At 43.2% G+C, this 19,274-nt stretch overlaps 1 protein-coding gene across 2 annotated transcripts in view; it reads right to left on the bottom strand.

The window, feature by feature from the left end:
• Positions 1–995: 995 nt before the first annotated feature.
• Positions 996–19,274, bottom strand: part of ERCC4 (ERCC excision repair 4, endonuclease catalytic subunit) — a 41,239-nt gene continuing 22,960 nt past the window's right edge. For both annotated transcript variants that reach the window (XM_061401150.1, XM_061401151.1), the window contains 4 exons: positions 18,051–18,648; positions 16,200–16,292; positions 7,511–7,623; positions 996–5,550 (listed from right to left, as the gene is read on the bottom strand). In XM_061401150.1, coding sequence (XP_061257134.1) covers positions 4,817–5,550; positions 7,511–7,623; positions 16,200–16,292; positions 18,051–18,648 — 1,538 coding nt within the window. In that variant the 3' untranslated portion in view covers positions 996–4,816. The remainder of the gene's footprint in view (positions 5,551–7,510; positions 7,624–16,199; positions 16,293–18,050; positions 18,649–19,274) is intronic.

Here is a 19,274-nt window from a genome sequence, read left to right as displayed (position 1 = left end):
CAGGAAAGGAGACACAAAACATAGTTCCCCACTCTCCACTGGGCCCTCCTTTGCCCTCAAGTTTTTCATTATGAACTCTGGAATCCAAGAGCTTGAGTTGAAATCACGGTTCCACTATTTATGTGATGACTTTGGGAAAAATTACCTCTATGCCTCAGTTTCGTCACTGTAAAAGAAAATTTTAAGTATCTGTAACTTTATGGCTTTGCCATGAGTTAAAAGAGATAAAGCACAACTGCTAATAAATTTGAGTTATATTACTACTAAGGGTTTGATGCCTGGGTTGGGTTACAGTGCATGGGGGTAGCGCAGAGTTGGACGTGACTGAGCAACTTAACACCTTCACTTTACCAGGGCTCATTATTCTACCAAAGTGTTGATTGGGACATAAACATTTTGAGAAATAAACTGACACTATACATTAAAGAGGGTTTAGGTTCTACATTTTAAAGCAGAAGCAAAATAACTGTTAGTCTTCCAGTCGTGTCCAACTCTTTGCAACTCTATGGACTGAAGCCTGCCAGGCTCCTCTGTCCATGGAATTTTGGGTGGCCATTCCCTTCTCTAGGGGATCTTTTCCACCCAGGGATCAAACCCGGGTCTCCTGCATTGGCAGGTGGATTATTTACCATCTGAGCCCCCATGGAAGCTCAAAATAATGAAATCATCCAAATGAGCAAATTAGTAAACTAATAACTTAAATTCTTGTTTCAAAAGAATAATTTACTTCTTTCAACTTTGATGTTAAAGGGACAAAAATGTCTGAGTCATGGGTGGCAAGAATTAACCTTTGTTGAGTTGGTGTCCCAGGCACTGTGCTTATGACACATTCATTACATTGTCAACACACGAGTATTTTCAGAAGAATCATTTTTCTCCCTCCTTAAGGACACATGCTACAAAATGAAAAGCAGCAAAGGAAAATAACCAGAAGAAAAATACACTGGAGCCTTAGAAAGTGGGCTTCCCAAGCAAGTCAAATGCCAAAGCAGTGGTTCAAAGCACATTTCAGCTTTAATCACTTATTCTGTATGAAAAACTAATTAAATATTCTCTATAGTTTTAAATTAAATGTACCAACACATTGGTAACTATCATGTACTGGGAATGTACTCCTTCCCACTCCACTTGGTTGTTTTTATTTTGCCCACAGAATGTTGAGGGAAATACTGAATAAATACACATTTTATTAAAACATACACAAACAACTCTGTCACAAATTGATATAAATGGTTAGGTATCCCTCCCATCCCAATTTTGGCTTATATAACCTTGAATCAAAAACACAACAGTGGTGTAGGCCACCAAAAAACTATGGGTAAAGATGGTAGACTAAGGACTGAGGCTCAGAATCAGACAGGAAATAGCTATAAACCAAAATAGAAAGCAAAATAATGAAGAGAAGTGACAACTCATGTTGAAGTCTGGGTAAGTTTTAATAGGCTCAAGCCTGAGAAAAGAATTTTCCTAAAATGTTGGTTCTTAAGGGGACATTCCTAGGTTCAACTGAACACAAAAGAGAAGGGAATTTCCCTAAAGAAGTTTTCTGAGCCAGAAGAAAATCAAATTATGCTTGAAAAACAAAAGCAAAGACTAATAATGCCTGTCTTTCTCCCCCACGCACCTCTCCGGATTCACTTCAGTGTAGGTTTTCCTGCTGGAGGCCATCTATTAACTCCATACTCTGTTTTCTCAACACGACCAAATCTAGTCTTAACCTTCTGCGTCTCAGAGCGTTGATAAATGAGATAATTGTTTTCAGTCCTCTCATGAGCTGGGAAACTACAATCTGGATGTACCCAAACATATGCAGACATAGATATACTAAGCCTCAGATTAAAGAAACAGTAACTGATTGCCAAAAGGATATTATTTATAGCCACTATTAAAAGTGATTTCTTATATATAATTTGAGAAAGTATCAAGAGAGGCACTGTGATTTAAACAAAACTGAAAACCATTTCTCACAATATTTCATGTACTGAAAGTTTTGTGCAAAAAACTTATAAACTAGAATAATGCTGGTCTTGAGTTCTTAAAAAAAGATTTTAAAAAAGCTAAGCATAAGTTCTTAATTGGATATTTGTGATTTTGGAAAAAAAAAAAGGGCAAAGCTAATAAAATGCTGCTAGAAAACAAAGTGATGCTGCTAGAAAACAAAGTGATAAAGATTTTTCAACTGCATGCATTTCTAGTTCTTTGCCAGATTCTTAGGCTATAAAAATTCGTAAAAGTTGATGTAAAGTAAATACGTGACGGTTATGTTGAAGGGTTTTCAGAACTGGAGACACTAAGATATATTTATTTAGTTGGAAGAGGAAGTGGCAATAAGAGCCTTTCAATTATAATGACCATTTTAGAGTTCATTAGAAACTACCATCCATAATTTAAACACATCTGAGCCTGTGCCCCCTCTTAAGATGTCCTGTAGGTATGTGCGTTGTGCATGCTAAGTCGCTTCAGTCACATCCAACTCTGTGCAACCCTATGGATTGTAGCTCACCAGGCTCCTCTGTCCAGGGGATTCTCCAGTCAAGAGTACTGGAGTGGGATGCCATGTCCTCCTCCTAGTAGGTACAACAGCAAGTAAGTCTTTGGGAGCCAGAGGACGCCGGCTCTCTAAATACATCTAACTAAATACAACCATCTTCTATGTTGTAGCAGGTAACGAGGACTATTTTAAAACAGTAGCTTTAAGAGAGCTTATTTTTGAAAACTTGAAGTGAAACCCTTCTCAAAAAATGTGCTGTTAGGGTTTTCCTTTTATGTAATGAAAGAACAATAAAAGGCAGGTGGAATTATACTAGGGGAAAAAATAGAAATTACATTTCTCAAGCACAAGTGCTAGGATGGAGTGAAGAAAAATGATACCAACCATCTCTATCTGAGGTGGTATCTATTTTAATGTACTTAAAATACATGACTGTGACTGAGTGCTTAAAGAAAGAAATGCAGAGGAAAGTGAAAGTTAACATATGTGCCTGACATTTTATTTTCTATTCTCAAGGGTGTATTTTTAACCCTGGGACAGAGTTAGTATCCCAAATCTTTATTCTACCATAAACTAATCTCTGTTTCTTGTCCTCTTCTCTCTTTTCCAAGTCACCCTACAGAGTCTGATGATAACAATTTGGTACCCCTTAATTCATTCTTATGGTACCCTTGCAGAGAGTTCAAAATCCACACACTTTAACTTATGTCAACATACCAAGAAACCAAGATGTCAAGACAACAGATTTGGTTTAGTGATGACACTTGGAAGACTGTATTAAAGACGAAGACCATTTCATGTCACACAGTCCCCTGTCTACTCTGAGTTCAGACACTGTGACAAATAAAAACACAGCTGATGCTGACGAAACATGACCCTATGTGATGTGGCCAGTGGAACTTATGCTCTTCAACAGCAGCTCTTGAGGTAGAAGATCGACTCATCACTAAATATGTGAATAATATCTAAGTTAATAATGGTTCAATATCAAAGTTTAAAAGCTGCACAAAGACGCTGTGAAAGTCCTGTATGTATACTTCTGTAAGAAGCTAAGTAAAGTCAATCACAGGAAGGTTTCCAATGAGACTGTTTTCCTTATGGAGTTTTAAAATATATATATATATATTTCTTTAAGATTTTTATATATTCTATGCATTGATCTTCCATTTCCTCGCAACACTTGTAGTTCAAATCAAGGAAGGAAAATTGAACCTTAAAAACTGTGGGTCCCTCCTTTGCTTGCATCCAGTCCTCACAGAGAGACGCAGGAGGCCAGTCCGGCTCAGGAGAGTGGGGGGCAGGGGCCTGGGCGAGGACCTGTGCTGGGGGCGTCCCAGGGCAGGTGAGGAGACACTGGGAAGGAAGGCATCTAACAGACTCCCGGAGTAGCCATTTGGTCAGAGATCACTGGACTCAGGAGGTTAAATATATGCAGAAACAGAATTTTTAGGGCTCCTTCTAGACAATCCAGTTCTGTAAATAGGTAATTCATTTTATGTTTTAAAAATAATGGTTTTGAACAAACCAGGTATGGTTATGGTACATGCTGTGTATCTTCAGGTGGTCAGAAGACCAACTGGCCTGTTCTAGAGGTGGCGGTCTTTCTTTGATTAGCAGTAGCAAGTCCCATGAGCTTATCCTGGAGGCAGGCAGTTAGGAGAAGCACGCAGCTGAGGAGAGCGTGGAGAGCGCTGGTGAGGAGGGGCAGAGATGCTCCCTTCTCAGAGCCCCAGAGGTCCCTCTCAGACAGAGAGTAAGAACGCAACTGTGCATTTTATTAGTCTCTGAAGGAAACCGAAGTCTCTGCTTGTTTCATAAACAGCCTTCTATAAATGCCTGCAGACACCGTCCCTGATCCTGACAACACCTCAGGTAAAGATGGAAAGTACTAGACCTGGCGTGGATGGTGCAGTGAAAATGATGCCTAAACACAAAGCTCAGAGCCCAGCCTTGGCCTCCGGTCCCCTGACCCAGGAAAAAGCACAACTGCTCACAGATTGGAAGAGAATGAGCTTTGTTGTTTGGTCGCCGAGTCGTGTCTGACTCTTTTGTGACTCCATGGACTGTAGCTCACCAGGCTACATGGGATTCCATGGGATTTCCCGGGCAAGAATACTGGAGTGGGTTGCCATTTCCTCCTCCAAGGGGTCTTCCCAACCTGGGGATAGAACCTGCGTCTCTTGCACTGACAGGCAGGTTTTTTACCACTGAGCTCCCTGGGAATCCCACGGGAAAGAGCTACTGGGCTAATAATAAAGATCTGTGAGGGCAGGCAAAGAGCAGTTCAGAAGCACAGTCAGGGGATAAGAAAATAGGCAGCACTGCTCATTTTTTCATTTTCCCTCTGGACAGGACCTCTGCATAGGAGGTGTGAATGAAGTCATAGAGCTGCCGCGCACTGGCCGTGTTCCCCAGCATGCTCGCCAGCTCGTCGAAGGGCAGGCTTGCTAATTCAGCGATGTTCTTGACGTGGTTCATTAAGGAGCGACAGTTTTTGGCATTTATCCCTGGCATTTTTAACAAGAAGTCCTGGGGACCGGGGTTATACTTCTCTGCCTCGGGGAGAGTCTCGGAATCGGCGGACACAGCCATGGCGGTGGTGGCGTCTGGCTGTGGCTTGTTCTGCTTCAACTCCTCAAACAGCTCGGCAGTGGCGTGTGGGGAGGGGCACCAGAGGATCCGGAGCCGGGGGAAGTGCAGCGTGAGGAGGGTGAGCTTGGAGCTGACATCGTTGCCGGAGATCTCCTGATGGAAGGCGCCGCGGGACATGAGAGAGAAAGGCTTAGTGGGGTCGAACTCGATCAGAAGCATCGGCCGCTTGTAGTAGCGGGACATGGAGATGCACTGGCTATAGAGGCGGCCGTTGTTCAAAGAGCCAATCAGATCACTGATGCTCTTGCGCTCCACGCACATTTCCGGAGTCAGGATGTAGTCTCCGACCTCCAGGGTCACTGGCTCGATGTCGATGCCCCGGCGGTGGATCAGAGACGGGAGCTCACTTCGAAACTCCCGCATGTCCACAACGATGCTCTGCTGGGTACCATTCTGCTCCTGGCCGCCTGAGAAGAAAAAAAAGCATTTAAAGAAACGTTGCTGAGGAGTAACTCTCAAAGATGGAAGATCACAATTAAAGTCAGATGTCTGTGTTTCTGCTATTAGTCTCCCATGCCTGGTTACACAATATTACGTTATTCCACATTTTCCTGTATTTTCAAAAAGGTTTATTTACGGTTGAAGGCAATTTCCCTTAAACTAAATAAAGCTACTAGGAAATTGGGGTCTCTTGGTAAATACTTCCTTACACAGAATTCACAGACACCAGCACTCACCATCATCTTCCCTCTGGGGCTCCTCTTCACCCCTCACTGATACATTGACCACTCTTTACTGATCATCACCCCAATTCCTAGCACAGAGCCTCGCACGCAGGAGATGCTTAGTAATGTTCTCTCGATAAACTGCCATGTGAGCTGCTGTGAGAAATTTTGAAGCTTTTCAGGCATGGAAGAAGCTGGGAGAAACAGGAACACAGAGCTTCTCCCACTAACGTGCATATGAATCGCCTGGGATGGAGTGACAACACCTACTGCATTCTGAAGGACTACATGATGGCTTCTGCAGGTAGAATAATGCCCCTACGGAAGATGTCTCTGTTCTAACCCCTGGAAGCTGCCAATATGTTACTTTACACAGCAAAGGGGACTCTGGAAACGTGATTAAATTAGGGGTCTCAAGACTGGGAGATTCTTCTGGATTATTGAGACAGGTCCAAGGGCCCTTATAAGCAAAGGAAGGAAGCAGGAAGCTCAGAGGCAGAGCTGCTGGTGTTGAAGGTGGAGGAAGGAGCCACGAGCGAGGGAGCAGGCAGCCCTGGATGACCTGGAAGAGGAAGGGATTCTCCCCCAGAGCCTCCAGAGGGAGCGCAGCCCTGCAGACACCTTCTTTTTAACTCAGTGAAACCCATTTGGACTTTGGATTGTATAATAACTGTTCGATAACGACTGCATGTTCTTTCAAGACACTAAAGTTTGTGGCAATTTGTTACAGCAGCAAAAGGGAAGCTAATAGGAGTGCTGAGAAGACTGGACTCAGAGGGCAGATTCTGTGAATAGCTTTCCGTGTGGTACCCGCAGGCTCTATCTTCCTTCATATTGCCAGGTATCTTGCTGTCCTGCATGAAATGTCCCCAACCTGTTGGAGTTAGGAATCTTCTTCAAAAGACACAGATGCTCTGAGGCCGTGCTTCCCAAAGTATGGTCCAAGGACCACTTCCATCAGATGCTGACCCCGTTTCAGATCTATCGAATCAGAATTTCTATGGAGTGGGGTCCAAGAATCTAGAGTTTTAACAAGCATAAGAGGCTATTCTGAAGTACAGTGAATTCTGAGATACAATGCTTTAACTGCGTTGACCCCACCAAAGGAGAAAGCGACTCAGCCACACTGTTTTTCCCATGCCACCTGGCTGAAGGCACTGCTGAAATGGGGATCTGGGGAGTGGGAGGGACATGGTCATCCTCGGACTGCAGTGCAAGGGGCATCCAGCATGCCTTGGTGGAAGGCCACTGCCTGGATCTGCAGGGCAGTGAGAGTACCACACACCCGGGGTCTAGAAAAGTGCCAAGAAGCAATCAGCAAACCCTGGAAGGGGTGGGAATGCACCCTGAACAAAGCACCGTCTCTTATCTATGAGGACACTGGCCTCTTAGGGTTAACGTAAGAACCTAATCATCATTCACAAAAGCTTCTTGGCAAAAGTACATTCTGAATCTCAACCAATGCTGGAACGTAACTTATTTCCAATGCTGGTGCCTAGAACACAACCCCTCTTATCTTATGGGTGAGGAGCCCGAGATTCAGGAAAGACGTGGTTAGTGAACAGCAGAGTTCAGACCGGGATATGAGAGCAGACACCCCCGTTGAAGAGCTTGTTGAGAAAAACCAAGCTGCAGAGAGACTCTAGAACCCCACAGCCTCTGGCACGGGCAGCAGGAGAGCTCGGCAGAGGGCGGGACTCACCGGCTTTGCGTGTGTCGGTGGTAGCATTGGCAGACACGCAGCCTCTCACAAGGTCGAGGTTCGTTTCGTCTCTGCCTTCTCTTTCTTCAGGGATGACCATGCTAGCCTTTTCCCTGGGGGTGGGAGGAACACATCTTCAACCTCTCTGAATTAATTTCAAAATTCCTGATTTTAGAAAATGATCTACAGAACTGTAGTGCTAAAAGAGAACCCAGGAAACATCAGAAGGAAATATGCAGAGAGAAGCGATGGGGAATGGAAGCAGAAAGAGTTCCTTGGTTGGGTACTTCTGCTCATCTTCTGGAGTTAAAAAAGAAAAAAACTTACTTATTTTCTATTCTGTGTGTCCTCCAAACACTTTGAGTCATGAAATAAGCATGTGGACATTGCCACAAAGAGGTTACTCAGAGTTTTTATACAAATGTGCTAAATGTGTTACTGAGCACTGAAAAGATTTCAAATAATTTATATTCCAATATTTTCAGAGAAATCATAAGATAATTAAAGACCAATGATTAAAGACATGAAAACAGAAATGGCCAAACTAACTTTGATTTGAAAAACTCTAGGTTGGAGGCCCCATTAAACACTCTCCAGTTTTAAAGGAAAATCATGATTAATACAAGAAAGCAAATTTCCAACAGAGATTTAAACAAAAAAATCGACATCTCAGGTTATACAGTACAGCAGTATTGATTCACTAACTTAGCTGTTCGTTTAAAATATTTAGGGTAGGCTCCCACGTACTATGGGAGGTATTTTGGATACAAATATGGTTACCCAATAATTTATGTCTTCAAGAAAGCTTAGCACTTTAAGCTGGTAGATTGACAAGCCTATAGAATCCTAACTCAGATTTGCCATCAGGAACCAGAATCATGACAGGACCCTCAATAACCACAGAAGACTAAGCCAGGCTTGCCATCATCTGATTTTTCAAAACCAGTAAAAGGATGTTAGAACCAGTTCAGGAAACAGTGAGCTCTGTGTGTCCTTTTGTGCCAGGTCAACAGAAAAGATGTGTAAGATTGCGTCTGTGCCCTGGCTGGGCTTGCAACCGAGTTGAGGAAATACAGCAACATGAAAAACAACTGTGGAACTGACTGCCTACAGTAAGAGAGTCTGCAGAAGGTGAAACAAGGGGAATCATTAGCAACAAGAAATCATTCCAACAAGGGCTCATTCCCAAGGGTTTTCCAAAGAAAGATAAAATCAGATGGAGCAATTCCTCAGCCACTCTGGATACACAATGTCTTAGGGCACGGTACCATAAAGAGGTACCACGGGTGAACAGAAACTCAAGTTTATAAATTCTATACTATTTGAAATAATATACAAATGCAAAGTTGTTATTTGTGTAACACTTTATGAACAGATTGTTGTTCTAGTTCTGTTCTTGCCCATTATTCTCAACACCAGTGTCAGGGTGGTTACTGCAGAATTCTTTGCAGTGATCACAGGTCCAAAGTCACTCAGTACTGCCGTCACACCCACCAGACTCCAGCTGGGGACAAATGGCGAACTGTCCAGAGAACTCAATGCTCTTAAATTTCTTTTACATTTGGGATCAACATGGGGGATTTTTTCCCCTCTTTATCTCCACTTACCCTACTGGCTAAGCCATCACAGGCAGGGGCAGCCTCCTTTCCTAATCAATCTGTTATCTGTGCATGGCTGCAGAGCACATGGGGTTAAAATTCAGACTCTGCATCCACATGTTGTGGATTTGAAACCACTTACTGGCTGTGTTAACTTTAGGTGAGTTTTTTAAAGGCTCTGTCCCTCAATTGTGTGTGTAAGATGGGAAGAATACTAAAACCTAACCTCAACAGGTTAGAAGGAAGCACAAGCTGGAATCAAGATTGCCAGGAGAAATATCAATAACCTCAGATATGCGGATGACACCACCGTTATGGCAGAAAGTGAAGAAAAATAAAGAGCCTCTTGATGAAAGTGAAAGAGGAGAGTGAAAAAGTTGGCTTAAAGCTCAACATTCAGAAAACTAAGATCATGGCATCCAGTCCCATCACTTCATGGCAAATAGATGGGGAAACAGTGGAAACAGTGGCTGACTTTATTTTTCTGGTCTCCAAAATCACTGCAGATGGTGATTGCAGCCATGAAATTAAAAGACGCTTACTCCTTGGAAGGAAAGTTATGACCAACTTAGACAGCATATTCAAAAGCAGAGACATTACTCTGTCAACAAAGGTCCGTCAAGCCAAGTCAAGCCTTGTCTAGTCAAGGCTATGGTTTTTCCAGTGGTCATGCATGGATGTGAGAGTTGGACTATAAAGAAAGCTAAGCACCGAAGAATTGATGCTTTTGAACTGCGGTGTTGGAGAAGACTGTTGAGAGTCCCTGGGACTGCAAGGAGATTCAACCAGTCCATCCTAAAGGAGATCAGTCCTGGGTGTTCAGTGGAAGGACTGATGTTGAAGCTGAAACTCCAATACTTTGGCCACCTGATGTGAAGAGCTGACTCATTTGAAAAGACCCTGATGCTGGGAAAGATTGAGGGCAGGAGGAGAAGGGGACGATGGAGGATGAGATGGTTGGATGGCATCACCGACTCAGTGGACATTGGGTTCGGGTGGACTCCGGGAGTTGGTGATGGACAGGGAGGCCTGGTGTGCTGGAGTTCATGGGGTAGCAAAAAGTTGGACACGACTGGGAGATTCATGACTGAACTGAACTGAACCTCAACAGACTGTTATAAAGATCATGTAATATATGTAAGTCTCTCAGAGTAGTACCCGGAACATAACAAGCACGATATGTTAGCTTTTATTAATATTATAAGTGTGTGTGCTCAGTAACTCAGTCACGTCTGACTCTGTGGCCCTCATGGACTGTAGCCCACGAAGCTCCTCTGCCCATGCAATTTTTCAGGCAAGAATACTGGAGTGGGTTGCCATTTCCTCCTCCAGGGGATCTTCCCGAACCAGGGATTGAATCTGTGTCTCTTGTGTCTCCTGCACTGGCAGGTTGATTCTTCACCACTGAGCCACCTGGGAAGTCCTATAATGTAGTAACCTCATCCCCTAATTATCCATGACTATGCTAAAAAAAACTGTGAAGGAAATGGCAATCTACTCCAGTATTCTTGCCTGTAAAATTCCATGGACAGAGGAGCCTGGCGGGCCACGGTCCACAGGGTCGCAAATAGTCTGACACGACCAAACACGCACTTGCATGCTAAAAGACAGATTTCTTTCAAATGATTCTGCAACTGCTTCAGTTAATACTGTTAAACAAAACAGCTAGTTTAGTATGAAATGTTATAACTGCAAATTAAATTTCAGAAAAAAACATACTCCTGAAATGAAACCAGGGTTGTGAAGAAAATATTAAGTCTTCCTAACCAGTAACTCAAATTAGTTGAACAGAAATTTGTCATACTTAAAAATATTCAGTCCCTTATTCACATTTAGCATAATCAAATTACTGTATGTGACAGATACAAAATAATAATTGAACAATTCAGATTCCTACATCCACCTGAAATACTGTGGTTTCTTAATATTGCTCTAACATCTCTAGTGGTATTTGAATAGCTTGTACAACGTGATAACACAGGGAGGAGGTACTGGAGGAGTCTCTTCAAATGGGCATTTATTCAAGTCCTCATGCTAACCCATTTTGTGATATTTTTTTAACTGTAAAATTTCAAATAATCTAACCCTTCCCTTTGAAAAGTGGTGACCTCTCCAAAACTATGTTTACTCATAATGTTATTACTAATTTTTTGACCCCGGGAACATTTTATTATCAATACTGAGACATGTAATCTTTTTTCTCTTTACTTGTCATCTGTAACCTACTGATCTCTAGTCCAGCCAAACAGTCCTTTCACTGCCAGCTTGCCTGATTCATTCCCGTCTGGTTATTTTAAATAGCAGCGTTGCTTTTGTTCTTACAAAATCACTTGTGGAGGTCCTGGCAACAGCGCATTTCCTCAGTCTCCCATTACATTTTTCTCTAAGTCCAGGCTCAGTGCAAATGCTCTTTCAGCCACGCATCTCACATATATTTTGCTTTTCAAAACAAACACTTCTCAAATTCCCCAAGTTTTCTGGGAAAGTAAATATCTTAAGATTCTAAAGAGTGTTACTATCTGTGTGATATGGAAAGACCTAACATAATACCCAGACAGTCACCGGTGAGAGAGTTAGAAACTAGGCCAGGCCATATAGATAAAATTACACCAAAATCTGGTACGGAAATTGCTGTAGAAATTGCAATGTAGGAGAAAGCCTACATCCTGGGTTCTGCTGAGGGACGTTTCCAGTCAAGGCCAGGCTGATCTGAGCCTTGTCACTGAGCCCTTTGAGTTTAGAGTCCCTCGTATAAGCTGGGAAATGCATGCGGGTCCCCAAGGCCTGGCTACAGTCCACTGATGGCACTCGTTTCCAGGCTACATGCTGATGAACTGGAGAAGACGCAGCTGTGGGGAGGAGGCCTGGCGCACACAACTCACCTACTTGGATGCTACAGGCACCCTGGGCTATAGCTCTGGGCAGGAAAGGGTTCAGAGAGCAGGCCTGGGATGCTCAAACCTTGCACATTCCCAAGAAAGGCCTGTCTCCTCAGCTTGTCTTCCTGGAAACCCCTGGCCAGCTTCTGGGAGCTGAGCTCTGAGTTCTTGGACTACTCCGCCTGATAAGAGGATCACACAGCAGGCCCCAGTGTGATTTATGGTGAATACGTTTCATCTCCAGGGAGCCGGAGTCTGTCCCTTGAGTACTGCATCTGCATGACTAACTCCCAGTAAAAACGCTGGACCCCAAGTCTTGGGTTAGCTTCCCTGAGGATAATGCTGAGTGTGTGGTGTCACACACAGATGCCAGAATTAAGCACTTCCCTGGGAACTCACTGGAAGAGGACACTCGGAAGCTCACGCTGGGTTTCTCCTGGACTTGGCTCTGTGCTTTCTTTCTCTCTGCTGATTTTACTCTGTGTCCTTTCTCTGTAATTAGCCACAATGGTGAGGACCCCAGTTTATCTGACTCCTGTGGGTCTTTCTGGTGACTCACTGAGCCTGAGGGTGGTCTTTAGGGACCCTCAATGTAAACACCAACAACCTCATCTGAATATCTTAGTTCCATGTGCTCATTGTAATCTAGAGACAGTCACTTGTAATCAGAGAAGCCTGAGGCAAAGGATCTTTTAAAAAGAGTGAAGAAGCCAATTAGGAGGTTACTGGCCCACATCCAGGGGCACCAATTCTTTGACTCCATTTCCTCAATATCGCTTAAATCTCTCCCCTTCTATCCATCAACCTAATCTTAGCTGCCACTGGTTCTTATCGGACAACTGCAATAGCTTCCTGACTACTTCCCTACTCCATCCATTCCGAGTTTGGCGCCAGGTGTTCTGAAAACACACTACGGCATTCTCCTACTTAGAACTCTGCAGTGCTGTCTTACGGCCTTCAGAGTCAAGTTCTGAATCCTTAACCGGCCTCCTGCACCTCTGAGCTTTCACACACACTCTTGAACAACACAACCCTCGGCCCACTTCTATCTACTTAGCAACCACCACACATGCTCCCTAGGTCAGCTTAAAGGTCACCCCTTCAGAGATGCTGCCCCTGACGCAGCCCCTGCCCCTGACCCTCTGACACACTCTCATTCGATACCATTTTCTTTCACCTCTGCAGGCTATAGCCTGCAAGTGTTTATTAGACTGTGCATAACCATTCAATGTTTGTCTTTTACACTAGGGGATAAGCTCTAGAAGACAGAACTGAGCTTTTTTTCTGCACCACTGTAAGTCTAGCACTTTAATGTGAGCATAGGAATTGGCTCATAATAGATGCTCAAGAAATATCTGTTGACTGAGTCTTGGGAGATGAAGGTCTAGGAGACACAGAGAGAGAAGCTAAAAGTTCTGAACAGGAAGAGGAAGTCTGTATAACAGACATGGTTATTACACTTTTTGGAATATTTTTTTCAAAAAGCATATATACACACATATAAAATATCCTCCATGGATTATAGCTCACCAGGCTTTTCTGTCCATGGAATTCTCCAGGCAAGAATCCTGGAGTGGGTAGCCATTCCCTTCACCAGGGAATCTTTCAAACACAGAGATCAAATCCAGTCTCCCTCACTACAGGCAGATTCTTTACCATCTGAGCCACCAGGGAAGCCCACAAACTATCCTCCAGAACACATTAATAGAAAATACTTATCCACAAAACACCAGACAGGAAAAAGTCAGTTTTCATTTCAATTGCAAAGAAGGGCAATGCCAAAGAATGTTCAAACTACCATACAATTGTGCTCATTTCACATGCTAGCAAGGTAATGTTCAAAATCCTTCAAGCTAGGCTTCAACAGTATGTGAACCGAGAAATTCCAGATGTACAAGCTGGATTTAGAAAAGGCAGAGGAACCAGAGATCAAATTGCCAACAATGATTGGATCACAGAAAAAGCAAGAGAATTCTAGAAAAACATCTGCTTCACTACGTTAAAGCCTTTGACTGTGTGGATCATAACAAACTGTGGAAAATTCTTCAAGAGATGGGAATACAAGACCTCCTGACCTGCCTCTTGAGAAACCTGTATGCAGGTCAAGAAGCAAGAGTTAGAACTGGACATGGAACAATGGAGAGGTTCAAAATTGGGAAAGGAGTTGTTTATTCAACTTAAATGCTTATTTAACTTCTATGCAGAGTACATCATGCGAAATGCTAGGTTGGATGAATCACAAGCTGGAATCAAGACTGCTGGGAGAAATATGAACCACCTCAGATATGCAGAAGATACCACCCTAATGGCAGACAGTAAAGAGGAACTAAAGAGCCTCTTGATGAAGGTGAAAGAGAAGAGGAAAAAAGCTTGCTTAAGACTCAATATTCAAAAAAAGAAGATCTTGGCATCCAGTGCCATCACTTCATGGCAAACAGAAGGGGAACAGTAGGCATGTACAGACGCTGAGAAGGGACCATAAAACAAGTTAAGCACCAAAGAATTGATGCTTTTCAACTGTGATGCTAGAGAAGAGTCTTGAGTCCTCTGGACCACAAGGAGATCCAACCAGTCAATCCAAAAGGAAATCAACCCTGCATATTCCCTGGAAGGACCGATGCTGAAGCTCCAATACTCTGGCCACCTGATGCAAAGAGCTGACTCATTGGAAAAGATCCTGATGCTGGGAAAAATTGAGGGCAGGAGAAGGGGGAAACAGAGTTTGAGATGGTTGGATGACATCAGTGACTCGATGGACGTGAGTTTGAGCAAACTCCGGGAGATGGTGAAGGACAGGGAAGCCTGGCGTGCTGCAGTCAGACACTACTTAACAACTGAACAACAATGAAACAGATTCACAGACATAGAGAAAAGACTTCCCAAGGTGGAGAGGGGCTGGGAGAGGGAAGGAATGGGAGTTATATGTGTGTAACTGAATCACTTTGGTATACAGTGGAAATTAACACAAATTACAAATCAACCATACTTCAATAAAAAAATAAAAAGAAACTATATTTTCACAGGCTGAAAGGACTGCCCCATAACTGTGGATCGATAGCTGTAAGAATCCTTGCCTAAGGCATGCCACAATCACAGAGGAGAGGAAGGGGAGGGAAGGACAGCACAGGGTGCTGCCCCCATACTGTGCTGAGTGTCTTTACAGGGACTCACTGGCACTGATTCAGGAGGTGCTCCTGTGTCTGGAAACCATTCCTGGATGCACTGGGGTATCTGCATATTTTAGGCATCTACTGAAAGCTCATAGCCAGTGCTAAAGAATGGCTGTCCATTTTGAAACTCTGTTGAGGTCCTGGCTGGGTAACTGCCACTAAAAGTGACTTCTGCCCTCTCATTGTCACTGCTGTGTTGCCAGCGTCCGAGGCTTTTAAGACTGGTTTGGCTCGGTCCCAGCCAGGCTAGGCCACGGTCTCCTCTCATCTAGCCTCTTCTCTATCTCAGCTCAAGGATTCCCTGTCCAGCCCCTACCCTGGCTCTTGGGGCCCCTGAGAGACCACCTGATCCATCTTCTCTCACCAAGCTGCCATCTCCTTGACAACATTCCTTGGGGGATGTTATCAGCTTTCTCAGATACCTACAGGTAAGAGGCAGCCATGCAGTTTGCTAATATCTCACTTAGGAACATTTTCCTTCTATTAAACCAAAAGTTTTTTCTATCTGGACCTGGAACATTAAAGGATACTCATTCTCAAAAAACATACATCTGTTCAGACAAATGTCACACTTTTATAAAAATGTTTTCTCAGAGTGATTCTATTGATATGAACTGACCAGGTCATAAAAGTATTTTCGGGTAAAGAGTAAAGCAGTCACTCACCCAAGACAATGGAGATTTCACAAGGGCGAAAAAAATCATGATTCCAAGGTAAGGGAGAAATCTTGGACATGGGGGAGGGGGAGAGCACATGCTGCTGCTTTAGGTTTTATTTCTTTACAAACAAAAAAGCAGTTTTCTTCACGTTTCTAATAGTCTATCAAACCCCTGAAAAGCAAATGGGGATGGTGGAGAGGCAGGGAAAAATGAAATGGGTGCTGAACCATGTAAACCCTGGGGGGTTATCAGACCACAGGTGTATCTTGACGTGACTCTCCCTAGCACCTAAGGGCTAGTAGATATTCCCTCACCTAGATCCAGAGGAGCCTCTGGATCTCAAAGGCCTTTGATTCCTTCATACTGATCTCCTGTGTATTTACCTTATGAGCTTTTCAAAAGCTTCCTTTTCTTTCCGCAAAGCAGTGAGATAGCGCTGTTCCTCCGTTGAACCTCCGTATATAAGAAAGTAAACCCTGCAAGTTAAGACAGATCTCTTTTAGGCTGCAAACACATAATTTTTAATCCCTGGAAGGAAAAGCGTGAAATCAGCAAATCAGAGTGTTCAAATAATAAATATTTGATGGAGAAGAAAAGGTTCCATTAATCACATACTTGCTAAAATTAAGCAGCCTAAACCCCACCTGTTAAAGGTCTCATTACCACATGGGCTTTTTTTTTTCCCTTTCTTCTTTCACCAAGAGGAATGGAGTTTAGGTAAACACTGAAATATAACAAAGAGGGATAGAATAATTCTTTCCTCATAACTATAAACAAATCAGAAAACACAATCTTAGCGGCTTCTCTTTTTTCAATTTTTTCTTTGCACCCCTGCCAAACAATCGTTTAAAAAGTTGGAGAGCAGTTGTAAAAGCCAGCTTAGGAAAGTTCATGTTAGTGAAAAGTAAACAAATGAAATCTATATGACCTTTATCTTCACAAGTAATTTCTCAGATCCTTTTTATTCATGTCTTAACAGAACCAAGCCATCACACATTTTATATAAACACCAGGACACAGAGGACATATGGATTGTATCAAGTGCCTCAAGAAATAATTTGACATACTCTTTTCTCTTATAAAAGGCCAGCTTTCTATCTTGTTTGTTGCTAAGAAGCTGAATGAAGCACCTTTTCTTCACCTTCTATCAGAGATATTTTTCCTTTTTAACCCTCCGACCTTCATCTTCCTAGATTGCATTTTTTTAAAGGGTGAACATGGAAAAGGCCACTGGCCAATGAGTCCAGAGACCCCCAGCTCTGCCACGAATCTACCAAGTGGCTGCGGGCAAGTCATTCACCGCCTCTGAGCCTCAGTTTCTCCCTGCTGGACTGAGTGGTTGAACTCCAAAGCTCCTTCCATTTCTGACACTTTGTTTCTAAGCATCACACAGTATTATCAGGCAACAGAGAACTTGGGTGCACACAAGCTATTTACAGTATTGATCAATGGTAAAGTATGAAAAATTTATCAGCCTGTAATTATTTTACCAGCTTCGTCTAATCTCTTCATCCTGTGTTATTTCTGACCCACCTCCTCCATTCATCTTTACTTGGAAGGGTTGCCTTCGTTAAACTGGCTAGAAAGGTTTCTTTTGGCTCTGTTTTTGGTTCAGGCTGAGTTCAGGATATTAATTTTGCTGTTTATTTCCCTCGGATAATTGGAGAGCCAGAACACTATATTCTTGGGGAGGCACCATTTTCTCATCTGATATTTCTGTAGATTTCTCATCTGATAGCTCTTGAAACTCAAGAAAACTTGGTACAATAATTCCTCAAATACTCCAGTTTTATGTGGCTGTAACTTAAGAGTCACTTCTTCAGATTTAAATGAAAGACACTTTCGAATTATGAAATGATTTCTCTGAGTCATAATTACATTAACATGTGGGAGACGTTAGGATATTGTAAATTTCTTAGGCTTAGTCAGAGACGGCACCCTATAGGCTACAACCGATGCATTAAGAATATGGCACTGAACAGCAGAAGAGAAAGTTAACAAGAAGGGAGGCATTCCCCCAGATTCCCGGTTTCACTGCAACACTGGATCTCCTTCTCAGGTGTACTTCCCAGACTGATCTGAACCGTCAAACGTTTCATAAACTCAGCCAACATCCCAACAAGGCAGCATTAAAGATCAGAAAGCCCGTGTGCAGCTGGTCTGTCTGTGCTAAATCCTACAGAACTATGAAGCTGAAGCCTGTAAGGTGAGAGTTCACCTTCCCTACAACTTGCCTGAGAGGCTTCCCGGGCCGAGACGCCCTGTAAATTTCAAGCTGACGCACGAAGGTCAGCTCTGCATCATACAAGACCACGTATCTCGGCTCCACCTCATGGAGCACGCGTGTCAGAGCGTAGGGATCACTGCAGCCCAGGAGCGGGTGGATGATGGTGAGGGGGTCTTTCAGGATTCCGTAGGCGGCATCGGAGGACACATTCATATCAAACTCCTCGTGCTTAATGTCTTCTGTGCAGCTCTCCGGGCTACTGGTCAGCTCTCTTGGGCTGCCCTCCTCAACACCCGCCTCCCCCTCTAGTTCTTCAGTTCTTCCCATCATCTGAGTTAAAGTCAACCTTGGTTTCTTCTTTCTGAGGGCCTTCTCTTTGGCAGGGGGCCTGTCTTTGTCTCGGAGGTCTTTGGGCCTCTTGCTGGATTTCATGATTCTCTTTGAGTCATCTTCCTTCCTTAACCTCATCCATACATCTTCGGCTTTGCTGTCCTTCTCAAAGGTTTTTCTGTAGAGTCTCAACAAGAAGACCTCTGCTCCGACAGTGAGGTACTCTCGCAGCTGGGAACAGGTCCTGTCATCACTTGCGCAAATGAGAACTTGTCCTAAAATTAAAAACAGTGTTATGGAGCTATTAGCTCACTTGCTGCCCTCCTCCCTCTGTGCCCCCTCTTCCTGTCCCCCACAAAGAAGACCCATCTCACCTCCTTGGTGCTAAAGATACTTTACAACTTAACAAGGATCTCAGATGCTCATCAAAGACTTTCACCTCTCTGCCAGGATCACTTAAATCTTTTGGGTAAAGTTGAAGCCAGAAATATTTAGAGACTTATGAAAATATAGCTGTGGTATAATGGAAGGTTTAAAGGAGCTCTTTTTAATTAACAATTTTCCAGAGGATCTGGAAATACTAAAATAAATTCCAAATGGACTACAAAGTCAAATGTTAAATAATAAATCATAAAAAAAAAAGATGACTCTTCTCCATCTCTCCATATGAGGATGATTTTCCGGGCTTAAAAGCAATGGAAGAAATCTCAGAGAATACTGATATCTGTAAACTAAGACTGACTCAATACATAGGAGAATTAACTGTGCATTATAAAGTTAAAGACAGGCTGCTCTCAAGCCTTTTGAGATGGACCGCGTTTTGTCTACACAATGTTCTCTCTCTAAATAAATCCATTTCTAATCTTAAAAAAAGAGCTAAAGACAAAATACAACTTTATAC

This window comes from Bos javanicus, chromosome 25 (assembly GCF_032452875.1).
Source record: "Bos javanicus breed banteng chromosome 25, ARS-OSU_banteng_1.0, whole genome shotgun sequence".
NCBI lineage: Eukaryota > Metazoa > Chordata > Mammalia > Artiodactyla > Bovidae > Bos > Bos javanicus.
The sequence above is the reverse complement of the archived record's forward strand: the minus strand, read 5'-3'. Positions and strand labels throughout refer to the sequence as shown.